A 20,990-nucleotide genomic window follows, 5' to 3' on the forward strand; every position below is an offset into this window, starting at 1 on the left:
GGACCGAGCCCTGCGGTACCCCATAATAGAGGGGCCTAGTGGTCGATCTCTGACCTCCAACCAATACCGACTGCGACCTGTCCGAGAGATAGGAGGAGAACCACCGTAGGACGGTGCCCCCCACTCCCACCTCTCGTAACCATCGCAGAAGGGTACCATGGTCGATGGTATCGAAGGCCACTGTGAGGTCAAGAAGCACAAGGATAGAGGAGTGACCCCCATCCCTGGCTCGCCAGAGATCATCTATCAGCGCGACCAAAGCAGTTTCCGTGCTGTAACCAGGCCTGAAACCCAACTGAAAGGGATCCAAATAATCCGTTTCATCCAAGGTCCATCAGAGTTGAAAGGCCACCACGGTGTCGGAGTTGAAAGGCCACCATCTGATTACTTTATTGTCCTATGCCAATTCCACAGGAATCTCCTCAGACTGGCAACTTGTGCCTGGGGAAAACTAGATAAGGCTTAAAGATATTTGGAGGTGTAGATGTGTGAGATAAATGTTGGCCTCTTGTGTTTATATAACAATTCCAGACTAACTCCCGGCTTGAGCCCTTCTCTGAAGTGGCATGGTTGCTGTCCAGCAATGTGTGGGGTGGGGGTGGAGAATGCAGGCACTTCCTTGTATTACCTATAGAAGAGAATATTTGTAGTTCAGAATTGAGCTATGGAGTCCTTGGTTGTTTTCTTGCAGACATTTCATTACCCAACTAGTCAACATCATCAGTGCTAACTGGGTAATGGATCACCTGCAAGAAAACAATCAAGCTCAGAAAGCACCAAGTACCCCACTTCCTCAAGTCTTACCTACATTTCAGCTCTTTCCTCCCTCCTGATGCAAACAATAGATGCTCAGAAGGAAAAGATTTAGGAAATTGTAGGAAAGGTTAAACAAACAAGATCCATGCTACTTCTCCACAAAATTATGCAGCCCTTAAAAGTTGTATTAGTCATGGAATATTATCCGGTATAAGATGTAGTTTGATTCTAAAAGTGATTTGAAAAGTTATATCGGGGCTGGAAGGGAGAAAAAATCACTTTTGAGGAGGTGGTCAGAAGCTTTTCTAAGTGGGAAAAGGAGTAGACCACTTGTTTTATAGGGGGAGGAGGAGTTGTTTGTTTTGGTTCCTTCTGAGTTAGTGCTGATCCCTAACAGCTGCCTAGACAGGTCCCTGCATTTGGCAAGATGTTGGATGTGTTTTGCCATTGCCTCCTTCCTAGGACTGAGAAGAAAGTGAGTGACTGGTCCAAGGTCATCCAGCTGTCATTGTTCCTAAGGTGGGGCTAGAACATATGCCTCAAATATTAGACCAAACTTGTTCTTGATGTATGCATGCAGACTTATGTGCTTTCTTCTCCAAGTGTTAAGCCTGTGTAGATTGTATTATAGTTCTTTTCTTTTCTATTTCATACCACAAAATAGTGGGAATCCATAATATGGAAGCACATTTGAAGGGGTTCTGGAATCCAGGAGCTTGGAGGCATCAATTGGGGCCCAAGTTAAGTGAAATTATTGTCTTGCACACATTATGTTTTCATTTTCTAACAAATTCTAATATGCAACAAGGCATTTGGACATTTATGGAATATGAAAACAACTAGATATTCAATGCCATAATAGTGAAGGCTATGTATAATATATACATAGGAAAGAATTGCGTTTACTCTTGTGCTGATTTTTTTAAAATCTGCATTCAGTCCTGGAAGGGGTTTTGAAGAGTGGGATGGGTGGGCTTGATTTAATTAATTAATTATATTTATACCCTTCCTTTCCTCAAGAAACTCTAGGCTGGTTTTTAGTAAGTGTGTAGGTACTGCTGTTATCATTCACATGAACATGACTGAGCAGAATGAGTCTGGAATTGCAAGCAAAAGTGTCTTGCTTATGTTCACAAAGGAATTGATGCCATGCAGGGCAGAATGTAAAGAAGTCCGTCACTTGTTTCTTTTGTAGATGCAATATTTTGTTTTGTTCTGCAATCAGCCTCATTGTTCTTCCTGCACTGAACCAGTGAGTCAGTTTCCGTTGTTTGTGTGATTTGTTTTTTTGTTCAGTTATAAAAGACCTTTTTAACAGACAGAAAACTGCAAACAGAAAAAGCCTAATGCAGGAGGTGTGGGCATATATTTTACTTAATAACAGTGGAGCAGATTGCAGTTTGTCACTGCGTGACTTTAAGCTTGGGGGAACAGTCTAGAAAAATAGTTTCTTGTGTGTGTGGGCAGCTTTAACAACAGGGTGATAAAAGAACATTCAAAGGAGGCTAATTTTTTTTTTAAAGTGCTGTAAGGAGAAGGCGTTGATGAGGTTAAAGAGGGTTAAATTCATTGTTGGTGCCCAAAATTTTAGATTATAATCAGCACCACTGATGCACTGAGGAACGATTTGTGACTCTTTCTAACCCCTTCAAAAGTTACATAATCCATGACAATTATAAAATAATTGGAATTGCTAGTCTATAAAGGAATCTAGCTGTTTAATAATACACATTTCAATCTTTTTAATTGGGGTAAGACTAGACATACAAGCAAAAAAATAATCCAAGGAAAAAAAGTTGTAACTTGGTCTTCAAACACTTGCCATTCTCTGAGCTGCATCTTGGCATTTACAGGTAAACCTAAAGGACTTTTTTCTGAAAATCCTAGAGATTTATTACCAGTCTGGGAGTTAATTCAGGTCACACTTTGTTCTAATCCAGGGGTGGGGAACCATGGCCCTATTATGGCTTCTGACATCAACTGGCTCAAGAATTCTGAGAGTTGAAGTTCACAAGTCATAAAAGGGCCATGGTTCTCCATCTCTGTTTTAAGCCATAATATAGTTTATTTTTCTTTGAATTTGCATATTCTGTGAATTTATGTTCTAGCATAATCAGTTTTTTCCCCCCAATAAGCCATATATTTAACAATGTGATTGAACAAAAATAGTCTAATAAGATCAGTGGCCATGGCTTGGTGGGGGTGGGTCACATGACTGGGTGGGCCAACTTTTTAAAGCAAATTTTTTCCTGCCGGTTCAAGCGAATAGGTAGTTTAAAAATGCTTTAAAAGGGGGGGGGAGACGTTTGCGCGGATCAGTTGTGAGCCGCATGATTGTCGGAACCTTTTTTTTTCACTTTTTAAAGTATTTTTAACTACCAATTTTCCCAAACCAGCAGGAAAAAAATCCTTTGAAAGTGGGGAAAAAATAGGTTCTGACGATCGTTCAAATCAGTTGTGAGCTGCGCGATCGTTGGAACTCCCCCCCCCTTTTTAAAGCATTTTTTTTACTACCGGTTCCAGCGAATAGATAGTAAAAACTGCTTTTAAAAGTGGGGGAAGGGAGTTCAGACAATTGCTCAGCTCACAGTTGAGTATCACAGAACCTTGTTTTTCCTTCACTTTTTAAAGCTTTGTTTTACTACGGGTTCGAGTGAACCTTAGCATTTTTTGCTACCAGTTCTAGTGAACCGGTCAGAACCAGTAGCATTCCACCCCCTGAATAATATATATGAGAGTTCAATGAGTTGCATCAGAACTAGCTGTCAGTCTAATTTAATATGTACTTATACCTAATTTCAAAAGATCTAACAAGTTCAGCTGTCTGATAAGACTTCCATGACCCTCATGTAGCAGTTGAAAAGAGAAAGTGTAGAGTAGAAAAGAAGAGGCATCCATTTTGACTTTGGCTATGCTTGGAGTTGATGTGTAACATCTAATAAATTGCCCTCATGTAGTTTCCCTTTATTGTCTTCCAATCAATCACCCTCAATGACAGCCATTAAGGCCCCGGGCTAGAAAGCAAAAGACATTGAGTTCTGACCCATCTTTGGCAGGAAGACAGCTGGGTGAACACAGTGCTGGAAAGCAAACCCCTTCTGAAATCTCACCAAGAAAACTGCAGCGACTAGTTCAGGCAGTCACCAGGACTCAATGCTGACTCAAAAGCATGCACAAACACACAGAGTTCCTCAACAAAAATAGTTTCCCATGTGTGGCTCAGATGAGTTGGTACTGGCAAATTCTTTGATTTGCAATAGTCTCTGTGTGTATATTGTGCATATATTGCCACTGGGGTAGAGATTAATGCTCCTTAAAATCATTATTTCTTTTCTCTCTCAGAAAGATGGGCATTTCTAAGTTTGGAATCTCATATTAAGGACAACCATGGCTTTTTAACATTTTGGTGGTTGAGTAAGTCACACTGGCTGTGTTCACATAATAAGCAATCCACAATGGTTGGATTTATGTATCACATTAATCCAAAAGCAAGCATTGAGTTTGATATGTGAACCTTGCCATTCTTTCATGGCTCACCTATATTATAGGTGTATGTGTATGTATGTATATATGTATGTGTGTGTGTATACTGTATATACACACACAGATACATACATACATACATATATACATACATACATACATACATACATACATACATATATTTGTGTGTTTTTATTTGTGCTGATAAATAAATAAAGGGAGACTAGTATAGATCTATTTCAAGCTATTTAGCTCTCATCAGCTAGCCATACCCTTACTGGGATTTGAACCTGGGCTATATTGCATACTAGGCAGAAATCTTAGCCATTAGGCGACAGGCTCTTATCCGTTATCAGCAAAGCCAGGGTGAAAGGTATCTATTAGATTTTTTACAACCCCTGGTAAGCCCCAATTATGGGAGGAAACTAACTGCTTCCATCATCTGTCAATCGGCTCATCACAAGAGTCCATCATGACAGAAACCCAATATTTTTTACTGTTGCCTTTGTTATATTTGTGTTTTTTTATTTGTGCTGATAAATAAATAAAGGGAGACTAGTATAGATCTATTTCAAGCTATTTAGCTCTCATCAGCTAGCCATACCCTTACTGGAATTTGGACTCTTATGACGAGCCGATTGACAGATGATGGAAGCAGTTAGTTTCCTCCCATAATTGGGGCTTACCAGGGGTTGTAAAAAATCTAATACACACACACACACACACACACACACACACACACATATTTATTTATCAGCACAAATATAACACACACACACACACACACATGTATGTATGTATGTATGTATATAAATTGCAATCCTTATTATATGTGTACTCTAATTTTTGACGATTTTAAAAAAATCACCAATGATTGTCCATATTTTTAATATTGTTTTTATGTTGTATTTTTATCTGATTGATGTACACCATCCCGAATCACTTCTGGTGAGATGGGTGTCTCTATAAATCTGAGAAATATCTGAAATTGAAACTTTGCAGTTAGAGGAGGAAACCCATAACTACTCTTGTCCATGTGCTTTCCTCCTTGTCAGTTTTTTTATTTCCCTATTGACTGTTTTCTCTACAGTTTTTAAAAGTAAAACAAAAACCGTAGTAAAAAGAATACGAACATATGAGTGTTGTTCAATTTTGCTTGGCTTCCTTCCAGATCAGAATCAAGTAATTGACCACCAATTGAAGATCAGTGGAGTGTAGCCTCCAGCGACAACATGAACTTAAGACTGTCATGTTTATGGAACACCTTGGGAAACGATGTTTCTAGGCGATGATAAGTTGCTATACTGAATGGTTTCCTGCTGACTGCTTCTCTGTTTTGTTTGTTGAATAATAATAACTTTTTGCAAAATTTGCAAGCTGAAGCCTGAACACACATGAAGTCTTGTAATGTCAGTGAAAGGTCAAGTGACCATATTCTAGGAACAGCTTTCAGGATAAAGAAGTAATTGAGAAGTAGAGACATTCATGAATTTGAAAGCCGGGAGAGAGAGGACTGTGAAATGAAGCAACTGTCTAACAGTTTATCTTAACTGTGTCAAATTACCTCTCGTACATGTTCTTGGCAACTAACAGAGTCTGCCCAGGGGCTCAAATCCTTACACAGCTGTCCAATATTGTGATAGTAGGCATTTTAGAGACAAGGAGTGTAAGGGAGGCAGGAAGTAGTCCAGAGATTTAAGAGCATTGAGAACTGTTCAGAAATATCTTCATTCCTAGTTTAACAGTAAGACTGATCATGTGTCTTGCAATTCTGATAAACAAGCTTTGTCCGAAGGTAACCATTTATATTATGAAGGTACTGTTTTCAACTGTATTGATGCACTGCTCTTGAAACAACTTAATATGCAAAAGTAGGCCACTGAATTTAAAAGTAGACTCTTTTAGTGAAACAGAAACCTTTGCAACCCCTGAGTTTGCCTACTCTCTCATTCTTCCTTTTGAAGAATTTAAAGCAGGAATGGGTAATTTTCAGAACCTTGTCTGACTACTGACATTGAAAATCAGTATTTTTCTTTCTTTCTCTCATTAACCCCCACCCCCCAATGTAGCATAAGCTTTAAATAGTTCAGATCTGGTTTCGTGAGCAAAGAATCCCTCTGGATTTTCTCCAAATCCCAGGAAAAAAAACCTATACACAATCTATGTGTGTTGGCCTGCTAACTATTTTCAGAGAAACATCTGCTTCCCACTACCTGCATTTTATTTACTTGCCATTGAATCAGTCTAAGAATGGCTTTAGGTCCTTTGCTTTCACCTCCTAAAGTGGTACTTAGGCAGTGTTAATCACATTGATACACAATATGGTCAACTTGGAATGATCTGTTCTGTATTGGAAAACCTGTGGTTCCAATTACACCTGCTGGTTTCCAGTGCTAGTTTATTTTGTGTGGCACAACCTCCATTCAACTGTGATGGCGCAGTGGTTAGAGTACAGTATTGCAGGCTACTTCGGCAGACTGCCAGCTGCTAGCAATTTGGCAGTTCGAATCTCGCCAGGCTCAAGGTTGACTCAGCCTTCCATCCTTCTGAGATGGGTAAAATGAGGGCCCAAATTGTTGGAGGCAATATGCTGACTCTGTAAATCACTTAGAGAGGGCTCTAAAGCACATCAGAGGTGGGTTGTTGCTGGTTTGGTCCAGTTTGGCCGAACCGGTAATGGAATTCAGGCCTGGGTTGCAGAACCGGCAGCGACATAGGCCTTCCACATCACCTAACTGGCTCCCTTGATGTCGCTGGGCTGCCGCCATTTTGGTTTTTAGTGACTTGCGCATACGCAAAGAACAATTTACATTGAACAGTGCACACTCATGCGGGTTGTGAACCGGTAGTAAAACCGGCAGCAACCTCTCCCTGAGCAGTGTATAAGTCTAAGTGCTATTGCTACTGATACTTAGCTTCTAATCTTTTCTAATACGCTCGGTTTTCTTGAAGAAAACATACTTCAGCAGCCATTATTTCCCTCTTTTTAAAATGGGTTGGTCTACCCATAAGAGGAAACCCTGAAATTGACTAGTTTTTAGGTATCTTGCATGGCTACTTTTCTTAAGTTAGCATTGTTGGGGTAGTTAGTCTTCACAATAAGAACCTATTTCAATTTTGATTTGATGTCTTGCCAAAAGCCTAGAAATTGTAAATCCATTAAAAAAAAAATAGGCAACTAAAGTTCTCAGGATTTTCTTCCATCTGACATTGAATTTGGCTTTCTTTATACACTTGAAGTCCCTTTTGATATACTGCTATCACCTTGTCGCAAAATCTTGACAAATGGTCTTGAAATGCAGCCGGAAAGCAAAGCAATACTATGGTAAAGCCAGCAAGAATGCAAACCTATTTACACCTACCTGCACAGTTATCTTCTCCGTCTACTGGAAAGTATCCTAAATTGGCTCTGAAATGTACAGGGCTTTCTGTGCCCTCATAGGTTTTGTAAGAATGCATTAAAATAAAATATAAATGGAATTCAATGAATCAACAACTTCATCATGATTAGCAATTTATATTTCAGAAAAGCTTCTCAGCCTTTTTGGCCAAGATCAAATGTGAAAATGTTTTGAAACAGTTTTTAAAGGCTACTGCTATTTTCTGGTAATTTGTTCAGATATTCCTTTCTCTACCATTGCCCAGAGCCATATTTAGTCCTGGGGATTATGAATAACATTCCCAATATATGTACGTAGACTTCAAACAGTGCACTGAATCAAAATGTGCTTTGTTTGGTTTTGGCATAAAATGTTGTATGAACTCAGCCACTGTTTATTGAGGAAATCATAGTTCAGCAGGAAAACACAATTTTGTTTTTTCTTCCTAAGTAATTGTCTAAAACAGGTAGCCCTCAACTTGTGACCGGTTGCGTAGTGACCATTCAAAGTTATGATAGACCCTGAAAAAGAGACTTACAACCTGGTTTCAAAGGTCAAATATCCATTCCTCCCACAATAATCTGACCATATTTCAGCACTCAGTAACCAGACCACATTTATGGCTGTTTGAAATGACTTTTGATCATGTGACTATGATTTATGACATTTTTTCTGGAAACCAGGTTTCCTCCAAAAATCACCCCAGTCAGCAATGGGTTTGCTGAACAACAACCGCAGTGTTTGCTTCACAACTGCTGCATTCGCTTTATGACCATCCCAAAATTGAATCCAATCACAATGTGACCCACTTTATAATTATCATGATTTAAGATTGTAATTGCAGGGCTCGAGTATCGTCATAACTAAAGAGCTACCTGTGTATTCTGGGAAGGTAGACATATACTAACAGAATAGCAGAATAACAGAGTTGGAAGGGACATTAGAGGTCTTCTAGTCCAGCCTCCTGCTCAAGCAGGAAACCCAATACCATTTCAGACCAATGGTTATCCAATTTCTTCTTAAAATCCTCCAGTGTTGGGGCACTCACAACCTTTGGAGGCAAGCTGATTGATTGTTCTGTCAAGAAAATTCTCCTTAGTTTAAGCTTGGTTCTGTTCTTGATTAGTTTCCATCCATAGCTTCTTGTCCTTCCTTCGGATGCTTTGGAAAATAAGTCGACCCCCTCTTTTTTTGGCAACCCCTTGTAGCACAATAGTAGTACAAAGATTTCTGCATCTATTTCTATTTTTTGTAGTATAGACAAAGGATGTTGTATGGTCATCGTTAGCAGCTATATTGTAATAAATGAATGAACTATTTGTATGAAGAAGCAAAAAGAGGTGTGAATAGATCAAGTTTTCTTCCTTATGGCTTCTATGCATCTTGCCCAACACAATACCATCCAATATAATTAATTAGTGATTATATAAAACAAAAAAGTATCGTTTCATAAATATGCAGTCAATGCCAAATTCACTTCCAGAATATGTGGGGGATGATCGCTAGCATATATGGCTATTTGATCGGATTAGGCATATTACTGGAGGAAAAAGCCACTAAATTGCTCTAAGAAATGGACCTCAATCAAGAACAAAATGCAAATATTAGGAATAAGAAAGCAAAATATTTGCCTCTATCCATGTGTTTTCTTCTGGATTAAACCAGTTTGCATTGTGACCTGTTCAGCAAATTAGGTACACAGTAACATTACTTAAAATTTGTGGAGGCAAGTGTATACCTAAGGGCTAAAGAATATGAGGTAGAGGAAAGAACATAACAGGCAAGTTTATTTTTATTTTCTGAAATATATTGTAAAATAAAAGGGAAGCAAAAAGAACTGATAAAATTTAATTTTCATGTAGAAACATGGCTATATCACTGGAAGCAGACCCAATGTGATTACAGATACCCATGTCATTAGTCCACAATGGCTTTTAAATGAGCCAGATTGAATTAAGAATCCTAATGGAAGTTGTATTGAGAGTAAACCAGAAAAGCCAGAGTCACTGGTGGATGACACATTTATTAGTCAGTTCCTCCAAGAACAGCAGGAGAAACACATACACTTTCTGGGTCGCACAAAATGCCTTTCTGGATGAGTTGAAAAATATATAAAATGTATTGCTCAGGTGAGAAAGGAAAGGAGGTGGGGATAATCATAAGGAAAAATGAAAGTCTATAGTAGTATATGTTTGCAAATACTATTGGTTATTTAGGGAAGATTTAAAGTTTTCCCTAAAAAGAATTTACAAGAGTATTTCCCAAATCTTAGTTCTCTCTCTCTCTCCTCTCTCTGTTATAATGATGGTGTTTTAAATAGAATTAACAAAAGCTGACCATTTTTCATGAACACTCAAGAAAGAAGAATGCCTGACCCAGATTTCTTCTGTCTAGCACCTTTCAGATGTGCAGATGATGAACTGCTACTTTTTTTCACCCCCCCCCCCCCGCTAGATGGATATGTTGTCAGATATAGACCAATGCATGTGGAAAGCAACAAAATAGGAAAGATTAATCTAAGCAAATCATAATATATAAGATATAGATACAGATATAGACTATGTATTGACGTCTGTGTGATAGGCACATAGGCCATGCAGATAATAAATCTGAGATGCTGTAATTTTTCATGACACATTACACATACACAAGGATATTGTGTGTTTGCCTTTTGCAACATCTCTTGCTGGCTTTTCCATTGACATTTCCTGTAGAAGGAAGCAAAAAAAGTCACAAATAGCACCATCCCAGATGTGATGGTGTATGATCCCATGGGATGCTGTATACAACATAAATACGAAGGTTGATCATAATCGCTTGTTCAGTATTGTTCGAACAGTTGCTGAATGAGAAGTTGTTAAGTGAAGATCACCTGTATAAAAATAATGATACCTGGAAAACATGCTACTTACTTTTGGGGTAAACAATATGTAGCAATGTGAAGTAGTAGGCGGAGAAATAACACTATATCATGCTACCTTCCTGTTATTTTAAACCATCCTTGGCTCCATCATTTCCATATGCTTACGTATACATTGCTTTTAGTTCTTTACATTTTTAATATCTTCCCACTCTTCCTCTCTCTCTCTCAGGACACCTATACTCACTTAACCACCATACCACACTGCTGTGTATATTTATGTTAGTGGTTAGTGATGCTGGACTAGGAGTGGGGATATCCAGTTGTTAATCCTGTGAAAGGTAGCTCAATCATTTTGGGCCAGTGACTCTGTCTTACTCTTAGACTGGAAAACTGATAAGTATCTATCTACACCACATTGGAATGGCATAGTCAATTAAAGTCCATAACCTTCAGCGAAGAGACTTTTATCCTATAGGGAATGATCTTAATTAATTGTCATTATAAAACATCCCATATTTCATTCATATTGGTTACTAATATTGTATATGGTCCACATTCATTCATTCATCACACATTCATTCTTGTTTTGCCATGCATTCTTTTTAAGGGCCCCAACTTCTACCACCTTCGGTTTATGTTTTATATATTTATGAGATACCTAACCATCAGTTCCCTATGACAAAGTGGGCAGAAGTATTCCCTTGTACAAAGACATTTTCATTTGTCTTGACAAGCATTCATCTTTTGCAACAAACCTCATATTATCCACTATCTATGACATTTGCACATCTTGAAATTTCTTCACCCATTTTCATCTCTTTAATAAATACTCTACTGAAGTACATAAATTCACTCTCTTGTTTGTTTCCTACCATTTATATGTATAATAGCTTCCCATTGTCCCTTGTACTTTTTCTGTTAAAAATACAACTGTTTCATTATTCTGCTTCTAGTTGCTTTGAATCCTTTGAACCTGATGTCTGATGGTGAAGAATCAGTGCTTTGCCTCTTTACACTGGATTCCTGACGTAGACGAGCAATTAAGATGTTTCTTCCAAAATTCTCATTTTTCTATGGATTTTTAACTATTTAATTCGGGATCCATCTTTAGGGTCTAAGAGACATATTTGAGGTCCTCTTAAAAAATATACCTGGGCAACCTTTGAAATACTGTTGAAGTGCAAGTCTGCATCACCATTGACCATACTGGTTTAAACTCACCAAAATTGAAGTTCAGTAACTTTGAAGGGCATCACATTACTAGTTCTTGATTTGAAGCAATGAAACTCTGATAATTGTGACTGCTGAACAGGATTTATTTCTCAAATGTTCTGATGTTAATTAAATGCTAGAGCAATAGCATGCTATAACAATGCATCTGGGGATGTCTGAATAGTAGATAGATTTTAAAACAATTGTCGAGTGAAAGTTTTTGGATTTAAAATGGTGCTTGTTCTATTGAATTCAATAATATAAAGCACATTCAGCTTATTTCATTGTGCATTTTAGACATAGTGGTTCCCTTTGGGGCCAATTGTTTGTTCCATCTAAGTATAAAGTGTAATAAACCTTCCTGAGGATAAATCTTTGCCTTGTCTCTTTCAGTCTGTTATTTATTGAACAACGACTTCAGTCCCGATCTATGCAATGAAGATGGATTAACTGCACTGCATCAAGTAAGCATTTTGGAAAGCAGAAATGTGACATCATTCAGGGAAAAAGGAAGAAAAATAGTTGTATATCAGGATTTCTGTGTTGCTAGTGTAGGGATCTAGGGACAGTAGGAAATAGTTGGCTGCAATACACGAAAATAGTTACTATCTTAAAGAAAACATTCAGTTGAGCTCTTTGTGAAATAGGGTTAGACAAAATCATATTTTCCCTGCTATCCATTGGGAAAGCTGGCAGTATGTAACTACTGTTTTCTGTTATACAAAATCTGTTTGGAACAGAAGTTGCATTTTTATTTTGAATTCTGTTAATTGATTTTGACGCCTGATTCAAGTTAAGAAAATGACATGGGTGGTAGTGGTAGTAGGAATTAATTATCCTCCTTCAATTCTAAATCCCTGAACCCACCATACTTGCATTTATTCAGATAAAAAGCTGTTGGCTGCAACAGCTCTTCTAGTCTAGTCACTCTAGACTAGACAGTATTGCATTTTTTTTTAAAATTTAGGTGGAAGAAGAAGTTATCCATCAGCAGATAAAAATGCAAGAGAGTTAAAAGATAAGCAGCAAGAGATCTCTGGAAGTAAGCATGCATGTTAGGGATCTTGCAAAGTAAGAAGTAAACATAATAGATCAATTGTAATAATTATACTACAAGTGTTTTTTTTTTACTGATTTTTCCTATTTATCAAGTACTCTGTATTTTGCTTAAGGATAAAATGGGTGAGAATAATTCTTGGATTTTATATTTTTAAAAACAAGAGCTCTGCCATTGTTTTCACATCCTCACAAAACTAAATGAAGTCTTGAATACAAGCCAAAATTATCAGTACACCAGTCTTCAGTCTCCTTCCATGTTCCATCTTGATTTTATGAGTTCAGTATTAAGTCATCTCCTTAATTTCCTTTCTCCAGTCCCCATGCTTTTGTTTTAATGTTTTACTTACCGAAATTTAAGAACTCAAGAATTTGCACATCAGTCTAATAAAGATATTACCAAATTCATATTTCAGAATGTGCTCATATTGTCAACATAGCTTATTCAACTATTTGCTTTTTTATTCTTTTTCCTGTTGCTACATTATCTCTCTTGCTTTAATTAGCATATAATCCAGAGCAGTCGGTGATTTTGAAACATAGTAATTAAATAAAATAACAAATGTAATCATATAAAATATTGCACATTAGAAGGCAGGTTTTTTAGGCAGGTTGAAGTCTGTCTCTTTTTCCATTACACACACACACACACACACACACACACACACACACACACACACACACACACACACCGGTCCTGAAATCAGTGGGCTAGTAGATTTTTGGGGCAGGAGGCATCATTTTGAGATTTCTCTTTAAGCTTGGAATTATTATTTAAGTTCTTTGGAATGCCTTGAGATTCATATAATCTGAATTCGTTCATAGATTTTTAATGTTTTAGTGTTTTCCCCAAAATAAGGCAGGATCTTATTTTCTTTTTTTACCCACAAAATATGGTCTGGGCCTTATTATGAGGGGAGGGTTTATTGTTTTGGAGTTGCTGGGCAGCTGCTCTCTTGCGAGCGGGCTCCCAAAGAGCCGGGCACAGCCTCATGGGCGAATGGCTGTGTTGCGCTGTCACAGCAGCGCAACACAACAGCCATGAAGTGACCATGCTCACGAGCAGCCACCCGGCAAACCCCGTTTCTAGTTGGGCACAGTGCCATTCACTGCCCTAGGGGTATCACCAAGCTGCATGAGCGCCTGTTTGTCACTGCTCAGCTCCCGCTGCTTGGCGCCTTCAAAATGCCAGTGAATGGTGCTCTGCACAGCTGGAGAGGGGGGTTGTGCGAGCGGCTGCTCTGCTCCCACTCGTGCACCTCCCAGCCTCACGATGTCCTGGCCCAGCTCTCCCCGCAGAGCCAGAGTACCTCCACTGCCGCCGCCACCACCACTGTCATCCCAGCATATCTTTTTTGGCGGCTTCCAAACCGAATCTTCCGGCAGTGGCCGCTCTGGGCATACGCTTTATGGTTGTGGGCCAGCTGCGGGCAGAGCATACACCCATAGAGCATATGCCAAGAGCAGCCACTGCCAGAAGATTCAGTTTGGTGGCGGCGAACAGGCCTTTACGTGGCTTGGCTATACCCCTAGGTCAGTGAATGGCGCTGTGCCCAGCTGGAAAGGGGGTTTGCTGGGTGGCTGCTCATGAGCGTGGTCGCTTCATGGCTGTTGTGTTGCGTTGCTGTGACAGCACAACACAACTGTTCACCCCTGAGGCTATGCCCAGCTCTTTGGGAGCCCGCTCGCAAGAGAGCAGCCGCCTAGCAACCCCCCTCTTCAGCTGGGCACAGCACTGCTCACCAACCTAGTGGTATCCCGAAGGCGCCAAGCAACACGATCACCTTTGCCTCCCCCCCCCGGTTCCCGCAGCTTGGCACCTTCAGGATACCGCTAGGTTGGTGAGCAGCACTCTGCCTGGTCAGAGGTGGGGAGTTGTCCAGGGGGCTTATTTGCAGTGGAGAGCTCATATTTTTGCCCACCAGAAAAATGTGGCATGGCCTTATTATCTGGACATGCTGTATTTTCGAGGAAACACGATAAATGTAAGTGTTTCTGAATAATGTTATTCTGAGATGGTGCTTTATACTAGGGGTTTAAATTTTTCAAGCCATGGAAGTTGTCAGTTAAAAAAAAATCAAAATTCCTAGAATGTCTGATCAAGAGGCAAACCTCTAGTGATAGAAAAGCAGCTGTTTTTGAATGAGCTCTTTGCTCTTAGTTTCTCATGGAGCCCCCATCAAGTTGTCATAGTTGCCTAGATTCCACAGGACACAGTTTGAAAAACTCCGCTTTATCTCACTTATGCAAATAGAAGAAGAGCATTGGATTTTAAAAGCTCAGATTTGGCCTCTTTTTGCTCCTAGCATTTGACATTAAATTTACCAAAGGTGTCATAAATCAATTGTATGTTTCAATGAAAATTACTCAGGAATGCCTAAGAAAAGCGCTGAGTTATCAGTTGCTATGCTTGTATTAGGAAGTGTGAAACATCTAAACAAATGACACATTCATTCATGGGTACAACTTGAAAGCTTGTTATGAAGATAAATAAAAAGAGGGCTCCTTCTTTACCACTCAGAATTCATCAAGTAGGCAGTCTAGAAGTACTAAAAAGGAAGAAGATGCTCCAGAGCCACGTACAATATACAAATAAAATCTCGGTGCTATGGACTTCTTTAACAGCTCGCTGAATTTTCATTTAAATTGCTTAGCCTTCAGCTAACACATTTCACACCACTGTGAGCCAAAATCTTAAGTGAGATGGTTCCAGAGATTGTACCCTTTGTATTATCTATATAATACATTGATACTTGAAGTTCTTATAAATTAAAACTTTTTTGTAATTTCGGAGAGAGCATTGCAGAATATCGTTGCCTGGGGTGCACACTTCCATTTGTATGTGTCAGATTGATTTTTCAGCTTTTGATTTCACACTTTCTCATGAATACTGGATTATAAAAAGAAAACCTCTGTATTAGTGAAATAAAAATTTTTTTTTGGGTGGCTCTGTTGGCAGGTGGCTATTGGATATTGCCTATGAAAAGTAATGCCCACATTTCACTAACTCCAAATTCTGAACCTATGCATGGAAGTTTTTTATGAAGTATGTTTTAGTATCTACAACTAGATACTAGGCAAGGAAAATGACTTAGCCAAAAGCTGTTGGTAATCTTTCCGTTTAGGTTTGCATCATGGAATGGAAGAATAAATGCAATTACAAGATTAGGTGATTACATCTCATATTACAACATAAGTCTCTCCATTGCGAACACAAAGCTTGTCTTCATCATCTTGACATGATGTATCTCTTTCAATCAATTATGTTATCAAGGCATCAATGCTCTGTCAGGTGACAATAAAGTGAAAGTCACTCCATTGCTTCAGGGGGCAGAAATCATCTGTACAAATTAAAGCTTAAAATTCCTGCTTTGATTTCTCAACAGTGCTGCATAGACAACTATGAAGAAATAGTTACACTCCTTCTGAGCCATGGGGCCAATGCCAATGCAAAGGACAATGAATTGTGGACTCCTCTGCATGCAGCAGCAACATGTGGACACATTAATCTAGTGAAGATCCTGATTCAACAGTAGGTGACTTGTGATACTTGGTATTGTTGTTGACCCAATTTTATGCTAATCCTAGTCTACCCATTACCTCCTTCCCCGTAAAACATATGTGAAGACAAATTGAATAAAGCTTGGAGCTGTATGTGCTGTCCCCACCAGTATCCCTATATTTATGCACCTACTATTGCAGATCTCCATGTCATCAGCTGAAAGATCTAAATAGGAGCTATGCTCACATTTGATTAATGAGATTTTCCTATGATCCTGGCTTCCGATTTATGCAGAAAGCTATACTCCCATTCAAATAACAGATTGCAATTCTCTTTTAGACATTTTTGCTCGATGTTTATCAAGTATGAATGTGGTCAATGTACATTGTCTCATTCATCTATCTATCCTGAACCCTTGCAGGTTGAGACAAATGCTTGAATAGAATGCCTTCCATCTTTTGGGTGTAGACATTTTAGAAAACTGCAACAGAAAGATATCTTGTCTCTAGTTTCAATATATAAAACCTTGAACAGCTAAAGTGTTCTCTTGAGGAGCAGATTGTTGTGGAAGTACTAAATACTAGCATTTTTAAGAGATAAAAAGATCAATTTTTAAGAGGAAATTCTCATTGAAAGAAGTCTCTCAATAAAGAAATGTCTCCTTCATCTTCTAGATATGTAATAAATCTATTTTTCTTTGGGTAGATTGTAATTGCAGCATATCATAGCAACAATGAAGCAGAAATTTTAGTGGATAGGATAGAAAATGAAGTAACACTATATTGATAAGATCAAGACAGTATAGTAATGAGATAGAGGCAAGATGGATGAATAGCTTCAGCATCCAGTGACACAATGATCTGGTAAGGTTCTTCCATATGGGGCATATGTGCTGATTTGGGATCAACACCATACGGTTGCTATTGGTAGATTTTTCTACAAATATTGGCTGCAGTTTAATTCCTGCACGAAAGCAGAAAGACACTTGTTCAGCAGAAATGCTAGAGCTGTCCTGGTGGACAGTTTTCAATTGGTGAGACACATCGCATCCTGTTTCCCAGCTGCTTAGTTTTTTCTCACTTCCTGTTGAAGTCAAGTGTGTTGCTACTGCTTCACAAGGTGTCATTTAAAGATGGCAACAATAAATTTTGTAAGATACTTCTGATCATTTAGGATGGAGATGATCGTTGTGTAGAATGGATAGGCCTGCTTTTTCAAACCCTCACATGATTGTTTCAGTAGGTAAGAGTCAGCGGTTGGTTTCAATTTTTTTAGAATCTCTTCTGTAGGTGTGGCCTACTTTGTGGGAGTGGCTTGTCAGCCATGTGACTGGGTAGGAGTGGCTTGCCAGCCATGTGACTGGGTGGGTGTGGCCAACTTGAAAAATGTGGTAAAATTCACTTAACAATGCTCTTGCTTAGCAACCAAAATGTTGGCTCAGAAAGTCTTGGCATTTGAAGCACGCAAGTCTTAAAGCTGTCAAGTTACAAGACCCTTGCACCCCAACCCTTTAGAAAAAAAAACCTCCAGGGGTGTTCAAACTTGACAGCTTTAAGACTTGTGGACTTCAACTCCCAGAATTCCTCTTCTCGCTCTTCATCTTGATGATGTGCGGATGGGCGGGGGAAGAGAGCTGGAACCGGTTCTAAATGGCACTGTAGATTTGTGGAACCTCTTCTATAGAAGAGGTAAAAACTGGCAGAAACTCACCCCTGGTAAGAGTCCTTAACGTTCTTCGTCTATGTCTAATTTATTTTGAGAAGAGTAAATATTTGTAATTATGCTTTATCTTTTTTTCATCTTCCTGCTTGAGGTTACCCATGGTATAAATTTAGTGGTGTTGTACATGAAAATAATAAGATACTTTGGACTTTACACTGATGTGATGTGTTGCACAGCTTTATTTTTTAGTACATAAGGAAAAGTAAGTTCTTTGGTAAATTTGTGTATGTGTGTGTATATGTATAGATCTCTTCATTGTAAGAAATGAGTAATTTCTTAGTCATATGGAATATGCTTTTATACTTAAGGTTCCAAGATGAATGCTTGCATCTCTAATTAAAAAGCAAAGATAGCTTGAATTGATCAGAATAGATAATAGCAGACTAGATGAACTAATATGTACCTCACCTGGGATAAAACAGGTTTTATAGCCGTCTTTGAAATTGGCTGAAAACAATAAAAGCATCTCGGCAGTTAAAATAAAATAGCAGTCAGATCTCCTCACTGAAACACACAAAAGGCACACCTTAATTAAACAGCTTGGCCTTCTGCCAAAAGGAACCTATTATGGCACTAACCCAAATCTTTGGGAGCAAATATAAAGGTTATGAGGCAAATAATTAAAGTGATGATTCTGCAGATGTCTTGCTTTCAAACTGGCCAAAGTTTAAACTGAAAAACTGGCAGTATGAATTGGGTCTAAAAAGAAATTGTAGCATTTGTTAATGGAACATAAAGATTCTCAATAAGGGTGGAGATAACATCCATGCATGGATTGACACGGTACATACTCTGATTGGACTGAGTCTGAATACTAATTAATCAATGGGCCTTATAACCTCCTTTTGGAGTGGCTCCACCCAGTTTTTGATGAAGGAAATGAACACAGACTCATAGGTGTTATCCAACAAAAACTTTAGTAGAAGAACTAGAACTTTACTACAAGGTATGACATAGATGCAGAGAAAACAAACCGTAATGGCCTTACACAACACACAAAGACACTGCTAGAGACGTTGCCCCTCCCGGTTTGCTAGACTCTTGCTAGTGAATCGTCCTTCTGCTACATGGCACCTTCCTTATGTGAACTGTTCAGTGCTGGTTTGGCAGTTGCCAGCCCTCTTGACGTGGACCAGGTCAGACATTACAACTTTTCCAGGAATGTTACTGTATTATTGTAGGGCAGTGATGGCGAACCTATGACACACGTACCACAGGTGGCATGCAGAGCCATTTGTCAGGGCACGCAAGGCGCTGCCCTGTCAGCTGGCCAGCGTGCACTGGCCAGCTGAGTTCACCCTTTTTTAGAGCCATTTTTCACCCTCCCCAGGCTCCAGAGGTTTTACAGGAGATTGGGGAGAGCAAAAAGAGCCTCCCCCCCGCGAGGCTTCATGAGCTTCCCTGAAGCCTCGGGAGCGCAAAAAACTGGCCCTACGGGCAAACTGGAACTTCAGGAACAGACTTCCTGTTTGCTCAGTGGGTCGTTTTGACAGCTTCGGAGGCTTCAAGGAAGCCTCCTGAAGGTCCCTGAAGCCTCCGGAGGGCTTCCGGGGGGTGGGTGAGGGAGGCTGTTTTCGCCCTCCCTAGGCTCCTATAAAGCCTCTGGAGCCTGGGAAGGGCGAAAAAAGCATGCAAAAGTGGGGGGTCGCTCCTGTAGTGCGCACATGCGCACTGGGGGAGGGGTCGTGCATTGCATTATGGGTGCGGCATGCCCACACATGACCCCCCCCTGCGCTCCCCCCACTTATGGCATGTGAGCCAAAAAAGGTTTACCATTGCTGTTGTGTAGGTTATAGTAACAGATTATTCTCAGAGTTTCACTCTGCCCCATTTTATGCTAATCAGAATCAAGGCGGTGTTATTTTGAGTTTTTCTCACACTTTCCATTTCTCCAGAAGTTAGTTATAATTTTTCCTCTTTTAATGGTTCATCCTTTCTTTTACCAAGGTCACCTCCATTTTCCTTTGCTGCAGCTGAGTTTCCCAAATGTATGCTAATGGGGGGCGGACATACAGTATCTAGTCAATTAGATTGAGACAGCTTTGGAGTTCAAGGCCACCGTGCCAACTATAGACCTGACCCAGATTTTTGAAGGTCACATGTTAGATCTGTTTGGGGGTTTTTTGTCTCACGATGATTGTGGGATGTTAATATGTCCGTTTTGATCTGAAAACTCCCAATTACTTTTGCCATTTTCTCAATTGTACTTTGCCAGAGAGAAGAAGGACCTACAGTATTCATTTGATCCACTCTAGATACTTAACGGACCCCATTGAGCAGTGGTGAATTAACCATTAAGCAGAATAAACATGTGCATATGATGCCAGGTCCAAAGGGGGCACCACATAGTTGAGAAAGAAAAAAAAAAAAAAAGATTTGTACAGTATGTACAAAGGAGGGGAGCACCAAGATTTGTCAGTGCTTAGGGCACCAGTTAGCCTTAATCCACCACTGCCATTGAGATTCAAAGGAAGTTGGGATTATTCCTGTTGAATTTCAAAAGAAGTTGGAATGTCCACCCAGGGATACTGCAAGGCTACTCCCCCCCCCCTACTTCTTTTCAACACTGATATGAAGGGCTAGATGAGATGATTTGGTGAAATATTAGCAGTATGCTGATAGTACTTGTATATCTTTGCTCTATGAACTTGCTAAAGCTCTTTGCCAATGTCTGGTGGCTGGGAGGAATGGGAAACAACTGTCTGTAGCTCAGTTCTGGCAAGATAAAGTATCCGTGTGTCCCTGCCCCCAACACATGGATACATGGAGATTTTTATAAATAACCTGACATAGGGCCAGGTTATTTCAGTATCAGCTGTTTCCAATTGTTTCTGCTTATTCAGACAGGTTGGACATACCCCAGATTGCATCTTTGAAGCAGTGTCACGTAGTAAGACCATGGAGATATACTTTCTCTGTCCCAATGCTTGGGAACTAATGCATTCTACCATGAGATTCTGATGGCCCCAGTTCCATGTTCTGAAAAGCTTTAAAAAGGTGTATATTTCCCCAGGCA

At 39.5% G+C, this 20,990-nt stretch overlaps 1 protein-coding gene across 4 annotated transcripts in view; it reads left to right on the plus strand.

The window, feature by feature from the left end:
- The window catches only part of PPP1R16B (protein phosphatase 1 regulatory subunit 16B), a 108,770-nt gene that overhangs the window by 73,671 nt on the left and 14,109 nt on the right, over positions 1-20,990 (plus strand). For all 4 annotated transcript variants that reach the window (XM_087720369.1, XM_087720367.1, XM_087720368.1 and 1 more), the window contains 2 exons: positions 12,088-12,158; positions 16,137-16,282. In XM_087720369.1, coding sequence (XP_087576495.1) covers positions 12,088-12,158; positions 16,137-16,282 — 217 coding nt within the window. The remainder of the gene's footprint in view (positions 1-12,087; positions 12,159-16,136; positions 16,283-20,990) is intronic.

This window comes from Thamnophis sirtalis, unplaced genomic scaffold (assembly GCF_051295495.1).
Source record: "Thamnophis sirtalis isolate CommonGarterSnake01/CBP01778 unplaced genomic scaffold, rThaSir2_p1.2 scaffold_7, whole genome shotgun sequence".
Taxonomy (NCBI): Eukaryota; Metazoa; Chordata; class Lepidosauria; order Squamata; family Natricidae; genus Thamnophis; species Thamnophis sirtalis.